We start from the raw sequence: 13,928 nt of genomic DNA on the forward strand, positions 1-13,928 counted from the left end.
GGCTCCGCACTAAGTTTTATTGGGCCACCAATATCATTGATTTTTATTTTCTGGTGGTCGAAAGTAAAATCTGGTGACAAAAAAAAAAAAAAATCAGGAAAAACATTAGAAAAACTAAATCGGTCCTACTAAACATAGACAAATTAATATTAAACATTATTGAAGTGATACAGATGTCCATGTCTAAAACAAATGAATAGAAAATTCAATCATCTTACTCTGTGTTTAAAGATTTGACAAATACATGTAGGCGCAGCTATTATTATAAAAGTTGATGCCCATATATTGAGGAGGTCTAAACTTACGTTTGAAATTAGAAAATGGGAGCATTTGCTGACATTTGTTAGCATCCGACATTTGTTTTAGCATTGTAAAAAGCCGACATTTGTTTTAGCATTGTAAAAAGCCGAAAGTTACCGTTATTCATTTTTAAATGTAAAAGCAAACAACCGACATTCATTTTAGATCTTACGGAGCTGAATACTATCCTAATCCATTTCCAAACGTGAAAGCAAACATCCGCTATTTGTTTTAGCATCTAACTGAGCGGATTAATACCATTAATCATTTCCAAATGTTAAAGCAACAATCTGTTATTTATTTTTGCATCGTACGGAGCAGAATATTACCGTTATTCATTTCAAACATCCGACATTTATTTCATTATCGAACGGAGCCGAATGTTACTGGGCACTGTCCACTTCCGAAAGTGAAATGAATCATCTGACAATTATTTTATCATCGCATGGAGCCGAATGTTACTGTTTTTCATTTTGAACGTCAAGGCAGACATCAGACATTTTGGACCATGAAACATATAGCTGAATGTTACTGATATTTATTTTGAAATGTACCGTAGCAAATATCCAATATTTTTTTTTTATCATCGTATGGGGCAGAATGTTACTGCTGTTCACTTCCAAACATGCCAAACGTAAAAGCAATCATTCGACATGTATTTTATCATCTTCCGGAGCTGAATGCTATTGACATTTACTTTCGAACGTAAAAGCACACATCCGGCATTTATTTTATCAGCGTACGGAGTTGAATATTATTGTTATTCACTTCAGAACATCAAAGCAAACATTCGACATTTATTTTAGCATCTTCCGGAACTAAATGTTATTGCAATTTACTTTCGAACATAAAAGCAAACATCCAGCATTTATTTCATCATTGTCAGGAGTTGAATATTATTGTTACTCCTTTCCGAACGTCAAAGCAAACATCAAACATTGATTTTACCATCAAACGCAGCTGAATGTTACTGTTATTCATTTCGAAATTTAAAAGCAAACATGAGACACTTATTTTAGCATCATATGGACATGATGGAGCAGAATATTACTGCTATTTTCTTGTGAACATAAAACCGATCATCTGACATCTATTTTAGCATCTTCCGGAGCCGAATGCTATTGCTATTTACTTTCGAAAGTATAAGGAAACATCCGACATTTATTTAACCATCGTACGGAGTTGAATGTTATTGTTTTTCATTTCCGAACGTCATAGCAAAAATTCGACATTTATTTCAGCGTTTTCCGGAGCCGAATGTTATCCTTATTCATTTCCGAACGCAAAATCAAATATCTAACAGTTTTAGCACCATACGGAGCTGAGTCTTATCGTTATTCATTTCCAAAAGTATGAGCAAACATCCGACATTTATTTTAGTATCATACCGAGTCGAATATTACCGTCATTCATTTCCACAAATAAACGCAAAACTCTGACATTTATTTTAGCATCTTACGTAGCCGATTGTTACCGCTGTTCATTTTCAAAAGTAAAGGCAAACATCCGACTTTTTTTTTTTGGTGGCGCGATCGGGCCACCAAAATCTTTATTTCTGAAATTTTGATTTCATTTCCGATTTTCACTCAATTCATTCATATGGGTCATTCCATGAAGTTGGGTACACAAAGTGTGACATGAGGCTCAAAATTTCAAAACTAATGCAGAGCTTAGTTATTGTCATCTCAAGAAACATAGATACATGGAGTATATCAAACAAACTATTAGAAGTTTGAATCTTGCAGCGTAGCCACTACACATCATCACACATTCAAGATAACGCCCACTTGTTTCACATGTAACAGGGACACCAACCTTCCAATTTGATCTGAAGAAAATCTGCTTTTTCTCTTAGTTTGCCACAAGATATTTATAAATCAAGAAATATTTGGAAAGTATGTTGTGACTCTTTCCACACCAGCAACAGCAAAAAATACCAATCGAAAGTTAAAAATTTTAAAAATCCTACAACATTTTCTTATTAGAAAGGTCTGCAGACAGTTTTAGGGGTCAATTTTGAAATTCAATCTTAATGTAAATATATCTTTGAAATGCTGCACAACTAATACTGGAAACAGGGTGAAGTATAAGAGGACATGCTAATGCCTAAATAGGATCAGAAAGTGAAAAGGTTAACAAATACAAAAAGACTCTATTTTCCCAAAACCTTGTTTGAGGTTTCACATGTAACGATTACACAAAGATTCCGGTGTCCTGTTACATGTGAAACACTGAAACATAGTCCTTTTTGTTAATATTCTTTGAAATGAAGCATGAATAATTCAGGAAATATGGTGAGCCATAGGGGGACATGCTAATGTTTATAAGATCAGAAAATAAATATGCAAAATGACATACAAAAATGACTACTTTGCCCAAAACTTCATTTACGGTTTCACATGTAACAATTACACAGATTTTCTGGTGTCCTGTTACATGTGAAACACTAAAATAGTGTCCTATTTGTTAATATTCTTTTAAATGTAGCATGAATAATAAAGGAAATAGAGTGAAGCATAAGAGGACAGGTTGATGTTTAAATAAGATCGGAGAGTAAAGATGCGGACATACAGAAAATGACTATTTGCCCAAACTTCATTTTAAGGTTTCACAGGTAACAATTACACAGAGATTATGGTGTCCTGTTACATGTGAAACAATAAATTTGTCTCTCGATTTATAAGACTTTCAACATTTTTAAATTTCAAGTAATGACTGAGAATAATTATATAAAGATATATATAAGAATTTTATTCTTATAATTATAATGTATTTGTCCCAAAGTTTATTTGGTGGTTTCACATGTAACAAAGACACCAAGATACCGGTGTCCCGTTACATGTGAAACACTAAAATAGTGTCCTATTTGTTAATATTCTTTTAAATGTAGCATGATGAATAATAAAGGAAATAGAGTGAAGCATAAGAGGACAGGTTAATGTTTAAATAAGATCGGAGAGTAAAGATGCGGACACATATACAAAATGACTATTTGCCCAAACTTCATTTTAAGGTTTCACATGTAACAATTACACAAAGATTCTGGTGTCCTGTTACATGTGAAACAATAAATTTGTCTTTCGATTTATCAGACTTTCAACATTTTTAAATTTCAAGTAATGACTGAGAATAATTATATAAAGATATATATAAGAATTTTATTCTTATAATCATAATGTATTTGTCCCAAAGTTTATTTGGTGGTTTCACATGTAACAAAGACACCAAGATACCGGCGTCCTGTTACACGTGAAACATCAAATTGCTAGTTTTACTCAAATAATGCATGTATCTCATTATTTTTGTTTGATTTTCTTCAAGAACAGCTTTTAATTGAACAAAAATAAGCAATCACATGGATAATTTTAATTAATTACAATCGTTTACCCTTCTTTGAAAGATTATCTTTCCTCCTACACAATGTACAGATTACAGAAAACTTGATGCATGTAGTCTGGGTAGGCTCAAATTTAATGTGCATGCCTATCACAATGACATATTGAACGACAGAATTATAATTTTATTCATTAATTCAAAATGAAATTCCCAATATCTTCAGATTTTGTTACAACTCATATTCACATTTTCTTGCATGTTACCTTACTAATATTTTTGGCACTCCAGTTCTTGTATTGGTTTATCAATGCGTTTTCAAGTTACAGTGACTTTTATATTTACATCCATATTCTTGCATGTACATTATATTGATACTATTTTATTACAATACTTTTAATTTTAGTCACATAGTGCCTGCATTTTGCTTTTGTTCAAGTTTTGAAGTTATTACAGGAATTCTAACTTTGAATTTCTTTGCCATCACCGTTGTGATGAACACTACATTTTTTAATACAGGGGAATCTTGTTATAAAGAACAGTAGAACACTGATCTGACGAACTCCACTACTACAATGTAATCTTTCTTGTCCCACTTCTTTGTATTCTTTTGTGTTACTAGTAGAACATATTTACAATATAACACACTAATTTATATGGTCTTAAGGACCTCACTATAATGAAGTTCCCTATACTCATAATACTTATGTATAATAGCCCTGATACTATCAAGGATTCAATACAGCAATCTAACTTTGATGGTCCCAAGAAATTTAAGAATCTTGTTCTCGGTTCCCCTGTATTGTTAACTTGTGTCATTCTATTTAGTATTAAAGTAATGTCACATAAAAACTTGATTTCTGATTAGCATACAAATATCAATTCTATTAAATGAATTAAAAATTAAGTTCCTAAACCATGAATTATAACAATATCTTGTTGATTTAAGATTTTCCTGTTTCTCATGAGTTGTCAACAGTTTTTTATATGAGCATGTGTGTTTGTTTTTCAATCAATGTTTTGATTCAGAATTCAAACTTCATTTTTCACATGAAAAATTCCAAATAACCCATACTTTCATTTGCATTTTGTTCTAGTTGAGGCCACATGCTACTAGCTCCTCAGCTGATGACTGCAGCGCAGTCCTGCACGTCTACACTAGTGCTGTAGTAAAAAGGTTAACAAAGCAGTAACCAAACCGTCTTTGGTCAAAATGGTTTGGGTTTGGATAACTGTTTTGATTCTCATTATGTTCTGAAAATATTATTACAAATAGAATTACGAGTAAAATTATCACTATAAATATTACCTGCAAAATAATGAAGGAATATGTACAACCTGTATAAAAATTTGTACATTATATGACCGAAACACAACCATATTTTTGAAGTAGGTTAACTGGGTTTTAAAATAACCGAATACTACAGCACTAAGACTCTACACTGAATGATGTGCAGGAGATCCTGGCCAGTAGTGCCTCATAACATAAAAGGATCGAAACAGCTTCGGCATTTGCTAATTTTAATATCTTTCATGGGAAGAATGAAAAAAGGCAAACATACAATGGAATGAGATACGGAAGGTGAATTTTCACCATTAAACATTGTATTTTATTCCTTACATATACTCTTCCAATAAAACATTTTAGAAAATTTGAAGAATGCCAAAGCTGTCCTGAGGCTGTTTTAATTCACATATACATGTTCCTGTTCTAAAATGCAGCATCCTGTCCTACTAATCCTATTCTTCAAGATTGATGAATGTGTCGATTCTAGTTGCCAGTGAACGAAAAGTGTTTTCTTCAAATCCAAGATGTCTTGAGGACACAGGAATTGGTGGAGAGGGGAAGATGGCAAAGATCCCAGTTCTCCGAATCCAGTCTTGCTCCGGTTTGTCTGGCCAAGAGTACTTGTTATCACCCTTATTGAGTAAGAAGTTGATATGTGCATCTTCTCCTTTCAGCTCCAGGACTTCTCCGACCCACCACGTCTTACCATATACAACGGCAACAAAATCCCCAGTTTGAAGGTCCTGAGTTTGGCGATAAGCTGTATATATGAATAAAGATAAAATATCTAAAATTATAAAGTAACAATGCTTTTGCAAAATAGAAGAAAACTGTCACCAATAGACAATTCTCAGATAACCAGTACTGCACGTAACATAATCAGTAAAAGGATCTCCAGTGATCTTTAATATGAAAGAAGACATACATCCTCCTGCATTCAGACATAGTTATTCTGAAAGAGAATTTTGATCCACAGAAAAACTCATTTGAACAGAATTGAACTGGTATGTCTCTCCATAAATCTTGTAACAGCCTCCCTAAATATGCATAAAGTGGAGGTGTGATTAACTTGTTGGGAAAAAAATATCCCTTCACATGTACATAATATATTGCATGTGCAATTGGGTATATTAACTTTAAACATAAATAACACAGACATTTTGGGACTAGAATTGGGTGCAGGTGAGCATGTGTCCCACGTGTGTGTTCATGCTGACTCCATGCTGTAAGTGCACGTGGATACATACGCATTGCAGTGGGTGAGGTCACTGAGGTGTTTAAGTGCACATCAGTATTTTGGTGTGGGTGGACTTAAGCGTTAAAAATGGGGACATTTGCAGGTGTGTGTTCATTTGTGAGGTATGTATAAATGTGTGTGTGTGCGCATGTGTTTGGGTTCATGCTGGTGGGGTTCCAATCCATGTGCGCTATGATTGTTAAAACCTAAATTGCCAAGAACATCAATACATGTGCAGGGACCAATTTCAATGATTAGAACAAGTAAAATCTTAAGTACATTTGTTAACATTATACCACTTGCCATTTTTTTCCTTTGTATATCAGAAAATTTGAAATGATTTCTATGCTTCAGTGCATGATAGTAAATTATTTGAATCTTGAATTGAACTTTGAAAGTTGAGATGTAAAAAATAATTTTTACAAACCTGTAACATGAACCCGAGTGCCAGCAGTAGATGGCGAGTGAGAAGTAGGGAGTTCCATGTGAAGCTGTGTGTCACACGTTGACGAGTGAGAGGTTTGGTCTTCAACATGAAGCTCAGTACCAGTAGACAGCAAGTTAGAAGTTGGGACTTCAACGGGAAGCTGTCTGTCAGACGTAGAAGGCGGGTGGGAAGTTGGAACACCTATGACCACGTTATCTGTGAAAGTTGAAGATTATACATAAAAAAGACCTTAATGGTAGACAATGACTTTTGCATGAAATTTGTCAGAATTAGTGGGAACACTACAGTATTCAAGCAGACAATATTGTGAAACCTCTGTGCAACTTTATTTATGGAGTTAAGTTGAAAACTATGATTCAAATTATTTTGGTATATTTATTATAAGGCCTTACATTTATTCTAGACTTAGTCTACCTTTTACAGACCTGTTTGATCGATTGATCATGTTCATGGTATATTTTATCACTAAAAATACAGCAAAAAGAAATAAGTGAATTCTTTACTATGACATTCGTATACCTACTGACATTATTATTTGGATTTTAAGTATTATATTACAGTCCCCGAACGATAAATGCACTGTTGTTGCTTGAATGCCGACTACACTACAACTGTTATCTTTTGAATTCTACACAACTTTTGATTTCGAAATTTCACAGATATTGCCCAAATACTAATATCTTTGGTTTCAAACAATGATTGGGGCATTTTGTGGGCTCTGCAAAAGGCATTGGCTACCTTAAATGTTTCATCCGAGGGACAAATAAACTGTTTTTCATATCGCCAAAATTAACTCCCTAATATAAAAAAGGGTTGAAGAAAACATAAACAGCGATATTACTGATTTGTACAAACCGGTAACATGCAGTTGTTTCACAGGTGAAGAGGAAGGGGAGGATTCGCTTTCCCAGTAATCATCTGCATCAGTCATGGAAGACGGGCCGTCAGCATCCAAGTCATCATCTGCAACAGTCATGGAAGACGGGTCTTCAGTATCACCTGTATCTGTAAAGAACACCTCACACTTACACAATTTTGCTGTTGTACCACTCTGTAACGAACAAAAACATTGGTCTATCCAAAGAAAAATATGTACAGATAGTGCGCACATATTTAACTCTGTAGTATAGAACAACATTTGGTCATCGTGGCAGCGTATGGCAAGACAATGGTGTAATGTGCAGCAGCAATTCATGAGTTATAAGTTTAAGAACATCTTTCAAAAACCCTGGACTTACAGAAATATATGTTAAAGGCATTGGTTAACAATGAATCCAGTTGAAAAAAATCTGAGCTACATGGTCCCACGTGCTACTAGTAAATCTGATATAGTGTAGAAATGAAGCCCTGCAAAAATTGCTGTGAAAATGATAATTTAAATACTACTGCAAAAATGTAAATTTGCAATGACTGTTTTACGATGCTCAAATTTCCCCATTGGCTATAGTGTTGAATAAACTGTTACTGAAATGGTTCATTCTTTATTCATAGAAATCTGGATAGTGAAGGCAGGATTTTCAAAACTTTTATATTCTTGGCCGTTTATTCATCCACTTGAACATTGTTACACTGCTTAGACATCGCAGTTGTACAATTTTTTAAATCGACCCACAATATTAACCACTGACTTTAAAACAACCAATGAATAAGATGGGTCTGTTTGAAAACTTTCTGCTTGGATCACAAATAACTAGCATTAGTCAATAATACTAAATGAATATATATATTGGCAACCTTCTAGGTAAATATTAAGGTTAATTTAGTTCTTACCATGAGATGTCTCAATCGTAGCAGCAAACAGCTTTTCACTTTTCCAGTCATCTACAGTCCCTCTGCTGTCACACTGCTGATTCCCGAGAACACAGCCTTTACAGAAACAAGACAGGTTCCTTGTCCACAGCCGTCCACTGCTTTCACCCTTTACACAGTGCAGTTGCCTGGTGCCCTTGATGGTCTGGACGTCCTTGTGATCTCTGTTGTGATTCATTTCCTCTACGAAGAACACTTTCCGTTGAAAGTGGAGACATTCGGCTTGGCTTGGTTGTATTGTCAATTCATCTTGGCAGAACTCATATACATCTTTTGCATTGTTCATTACTTTACGCCCAGAACTAATAGCTAATGAAGCTTGTCGTTTCACAACAGCCGTTTCCCCATCGCTCGGACCTTTCCCATGTCTGGCACCAAAATAGTGATGCTCTACTGGAACTTGGTAATGTTGCTGTGCAAGAGCAATGTCCTTGAATGGTCCTCTACTTTTGTATTGGGCTGCACATTGATCTGTAAATCTGATGATCTTGTCAATTTCCATGTTTTGCCGGAGATGCTGTACTGCCTGTGACATGAACTGGTGCACTGCATGATATGTATGTCGATTATCGCCTGTTATGAAGACGAGTGACTCCTGCATTGTCTCATCACATGTTGGACATCTGTGATAGCAAACAATAGGGTGGATTGTGACGTTTGTGTGATACCAATGTGCGCTTTGTATTTCGTCTTGGTACTTGCATACAAAGTTCTCTGCAAAGTCCAAGACCATGACGACCCAGTTGTTTGGCATGTCCTTGGTAAGTGTAGCAAACTGCTGAGATTGCCAAGACGCACTATGCAGATGCTTACTGATAGTGACCGTCTCCCCTTCAAGTTCCTCCAGACATTGAGATACTGTCCCGTCGTTGGTGACAATCTGTTGCTTGGTGATCGTCTTCCCATTCTCGTCCACTCTGACCCGAATCCATTTCTTCCATGTCATATGCTTAGGGCCGTGTTTTTCCACCAGCGGTCTCAGGTAAGATCTCAACAATTTGGGACCACATTCTTTGCATTTCCTCTCGGAGCAATGTCGCATGTACGTCTTCGCTCCTTCAGACTTGGGACACATTGTGACGCGATTCACTGAGTGAACGCCATCAAAGAAGGACTTCATTCCGTAACTGTGTGCTAAATTATTAATTGCTGTTGCCTTCAACTCAATATTTGTGCAGTATTCGCACAAACATGCCCTGAATTTGATTGATCCTTGGAGCTTTACATGATGTGGCCGGAGGCTGTAGAATGTTTTTGCACCTACTTTCATGTCTGGATTCTGTGATTTGAACTTCAAGAACAAAGCCGCCACTGACTGTTGAAGATATCGAATATTTTTCATGGTCTTCATGGATACCATTTTCTTATCAGGCAGGTCGATGGCTGATTCTTCGTAGAACGAGATGACTGCGCTTGCTACCTCTGGGGACAGCTTTCTCTTGTCGTGCATTTGCTTCTTCTTGCTTGCCGAGGAGATGATCTTGCGGCCCATCTGCAAGAGAGCCGATCCTTTTTTCTGAAGTCGGTACTTGCTCAAGATCTTTAGTGATGCAGCAATATTCCTTCTTTTTTCTAGGTCTTTCTTCTTCTTGCTCCTCTTTAGTCTGCCCATTTCCTCACTAATGCTTGATGTCAGGAGATTTTGGACTTCATGATGGGCATCCTCAAGGCCAGTGTGCATTCCTCTCTTCTTCAGTGCTGCACGCTTTTTTGGAGAGGACTTCTGAAATAGATCTATCATCGTAGAAACACACTTTTCTCGGTCTTGTGGCATAACTGCCCTTACTCTCTCCAAACTTTTTCTTCTAGCCGAAGAACTTCTCACGTCACATCCTGCAGATGAGAGTTTCTTGCGAGTGACTTCCAACTCCGCATGTTTCTGATCGAATGCCTCTGCAATTTCTTTCAAACGTTCCTCTTCTTTCTTTAGCTCTGCTTCTCGAGCCTTGAGCTTCTGCGATTCAATCCACATAAGCTTTTCTTTTTCTTTTTTCTGCTTGTATTTCTCTCGTCGCATTGCGTTGTATTGCTCATGTTCTTCTTTTGACATTGCTGCTCGTCTCTCTCGCTTCTTTCTTGCCTGTGCTTGTAATTTTTCTTTTTGCCTTTTGTCTTGAGCTCTGGTGCTAGGTGTTTGTTTCATTTTGTTTGATTGAAGCCGTAGTTGCTCCTCCTTTTTCTTTGCTCTCATTTTCCTCATTCGCAGAGCTGCAGTCGCATTACACCGCTTCTTTTGTTCTAGGAACTTTTCAGACTTTTCCTTCTCTTCAGTGGAGATATTTCTCTTCTTTAAGGTGGACTCCGCTAGGGACATTTCGATCCTCTGTAACTTGTTATATTCCGCAGCTTTTTTCAACAATTTTGTGTATTCTTGTGGGTTGTTGGCCTTCAACTTATGTCGCCACTTTGTTGTTCGGGAAGCAGCTTCATTACTGTTTACTAACTTTACTGTTGACTGTTTTTTTGAGGGCTTCCGGGCCTCCGAATCAATACTACATCGCAACCGAAGATGGAAAGGCTTTTTCTTAGCCATGTCTATCGGTGTTTAACCAGCCTGAACTTGAAGTAATCATAAGTTGGAAGGAGGGGGGGGGGGGCTGTAGGGGGGAAAAGACAACATTAAAATTAAAATAAAATTAAAACTGAAATGTAGTTCAAATATGATTTGCAGATTACAATATATATTCTGGCAACCTTCTAGGTAAATATGAACACTACATTTTTTAATACAGGGGAATCTTGTTATAAAGAACAGTAGAACACTGATCTTTATATCGAGTTTCCACTGTACCTCAAATTTATATTGGGTTGTATATTAATGGCATTATTTGAATTGTATTTTGAAGGGTGCCCTCTGCGATTAAATGGTCATTTTTAAACTTAGAAACACTAGCGAAGTAAACTTCATGTGCAAATTTTGCCGTTTGTAATGTAAGATAGACAGAGACTAGTGTCATATTAGTAGTAACTTGTATGGTTGAGGGCCCCTAGTTTCGGTAAACTAGCGATTGTCAGCCTCCTTAGTGAAATATTTTATTTTCTAAATGACCTAAAATTTAGCTCAGAATGTGCTATAAATCCTGCATATTGACATCGTGTTGTCACACTCTCGATGAGGTCATCCCATACGGAAATATCGTCGAGAATAGCGTGCGACGTTCTTCTGCATGCGCCTGTCCTTGTGGAACCTTGTTCTCAGCAAACTATCTCACCAATAAATTACGTTTGGTTTATGTGGTGATAACTCAATAAGGAAGTCTTATACTACAGCAAGAGGTCATACCAAGCCCCAAGGAGGTACTAGGCAAGCGTAGTACCTCCTTGGTCATACTAGTCTAGACTCGATACTACTAAAGGGCGCTGATGTCGTCGTTTACCACCAGACTTCCATGTGTAATCAACTACATGTATTTACTTACATAAAAAGACACGAGTGGGACTAAAGATGCAATATCATTACGAATTACTTTACTCGCGCCGATTGTGGTTTTTTTTTTAATGAAATACTCTTCGAGGCTCTGCCCACACAATTTTGTTAACTGTGGGTATAATCTACGAAATATCGATCATAAAGTGTAATATAAGTACGATACGATCATGTCAGAACATGAGAAAGATAGCTAGCCTACCTTGTCAAAAGCGACACGTCGTTTCCATCGTAACAGCTGCCCACGAAACACAAAAGCGGCTTGAGCTGTTCTAACCGGTCGTCTGCAAGCCGATCGCACTCGTCACATTCAAGTCGCATCATCCGGAAACCCGGGCAATGTGTCGTCAACTCGTGAGCGTACGTCATTTGCCGAATGGATCGTGGAGAATTGTTCCCATCGTAACTTTTTCCACGGACACGAAGAAAATATACAAGCACCTTATTCCTCCGTATTTTCCAAAAGCAGTCAAACGCGATTGTTTCTTTTCACAGTTTTAAAGATCCATTGACAACAAACATATATAAGACATTTCTTGCCATGTTTCTCTCGTATTTCTGCAGTTTTCCACTCGCAAATATTTAATCCTCATTACCATTTCGCGGACACGAAATGTTACGATAGTAACATGATCTCATAAGAGGTAATTTTCCAAGAAAAACCTCTTCATTGGGGAATTGTCTATTAGTGCCGACTATGAGAGTTAATAATGTGAATAAATACACAACTCATTTTTCTTTACTGTAAATTGTATTTATTTAATATTCAAACAACACAAACAATGTTTTGATGTCACAAAAGAAACACAAAAATTACAAAAAAATAACATTTTTAATCATCAAAAAACGGGATTTTCATAAAGTCTCAACTATGCCCTTTTGATAATATATTCTATCACTCCTTATTAATCAGACAATGTGGATATTAGATTAAAATAACTTTTGTTGGGACCTCTGAAAACAGATACATAACATGATGAACAGTACTGCCCATTGTGTACCCAACTTCATGGAATGACCCATATATATTTGGAAGTCGCATGAGTTGAGCAATATTGGCTCTGTTAGAAAATATCTTAGAACTTAAGTGTCCTGTCTGTTACAACAATATTTTACAAGAAGACTCTGGCTCTTATTTTTTTCACTTTTTATTTCGCTTTGTCTGTTTCAATGATGGAAAAATTCATGATTGTTATCTAATAAACATGGCTCTGACTGCATGGGTCATTTTTCGAACATTGTTCCAAAATGTTCCCTCTTCTTCAGTGTCTCGCCTTTGGTCTGGCTCAAGATGATTGTATATCCTACAGAGGAATGTGAATAGAATGATGAATGAGGGTGCATAGGGCTGCTCAAAGAAATGGCCTTGGTATGCATGCAGTATATGGCAAATGTCTCTTGTTGGCAATTGAAATGGAGGAAAATTCAACATACTGACTTTGCATGACTGATATGAGCAAAAAACAGACCCAACATTAAAGAAAAAAATACAGGCACAATACAAATAAAGGGAGAAATGTGCCCCATCCATCAAGTGGGGCCTAGTATTGAAGTGTAGAGCTTTCAATTATGTCTACTGACAGTATCACGTTTACAAGGGGGCACGCTTTGAACTTTTCAATATTTGAAAAGTTTCTGAGTTACTTGCTGACTTGCTTTGATAACCACTGTTTTATTGATCTGAAAGGATTAGATTTCAATCATTCCTCAGTTTGAAAGCTAATTTGACTACCCTTTCCCTCAGGATTTACAGATTAGTGTTTGTGGGTACATTTGTATGTTTATGTTTCTACAAGTCTTTTCCCCAGTACTCTATAAGCTGTTATTTTTGTGAGGGTTTAATTTTCTCGAATTTCACGAATCACTGTTGGACAGCAAAACAACACAAGAAAATGCGGACATACTTTTATTTATTTATTTATTTATTTATTGCAATTCTTTATCCAGAGTAGCCTGATCAGCATGAGATATATAAACAGGATAAACTATTACATTTCAAAACAGTATAAAGTAATCACACACATCAAGTATATAAATAAAATAATATCATACAATCATACAGATTTAAAATAGACTAACTGCCGGT

The 13,928-nt window shown here is 36.2% G+C and overlaps 1 protein-coding gene across 1 annotated transcript; it reads right to left on the minus strand.

Annotated features, from left to right (window-relative positions):
* Positions 1-1,908: 1,908 nt before the first annotated feature.
* On the minus strand, positions 1,909-11,336 carry LOC139737636 (uncharacterized). Its single transcript, XM_071648310.1, has 4 exons — positions 8,377-11,336; positions 7,462-7,611; positions 6,586-6,801; positions 1,909-5,681 (listed from the first exon to the last, which is right to left on the minus strand). Exons 1-4 carry the CDS (start codon positions 10,946-10,948, stop codon positions 5,374-5,376), a joined length of 3,246 nt encoding a protein of 1,081 aa, XP_071504411.1. The 5' UTR covers positions 10,949-11,336; the 3' UTR covers positions 1,909-5,373.
* Positions 11,337-13,928: the final 2,592 nt, after the last annotated feature.

This window comes from Diadema antillarum, unplaced genomic scaffold (assembly GCF_040938485.1).
Source record: "Diadema antillarum isolate AM-2024a unplaced genomic scaffold, OU_Dant_1.0 seq00000697_RagTag, whole genome shotgun sequence".
In the NCBI taxonomy this organism is placed as follows: domain Eukaryota; kingdom Metazoa; phylum Echinodermata; class Echinoidea; order Diadematoida; family Diadematidae; genus Diadema; species Diadema antillarum.

What these genes read in the sequence shown, in the direction of transcription:
- LOC139737636 (XM_071648310.1), bottom strand. Translation starts at nt 10,948, where the DNA reads ATGGCTAAGAAAAAGCCTTTCCATCTTCGGTTGCGATGTAGTATTGAT. An exon ending in GAAACAACTGCATGTTACCG is followed by an intron (nt 6,802 to 7,461) that starts GTTTGTACAAAT and finishes CAACTTTCACAG; the next exon opens with ATAACGTGGTCATAGGTGTT. An exon ending in CACTCGGGTTCATGTTACAG is followed by an intron (nt 5,682 to 6,585) that starts GTTTGTAAAAAT and finishes TCATATATACAG; the next exon opens with CTTATCGCCAAACTCAGGAC.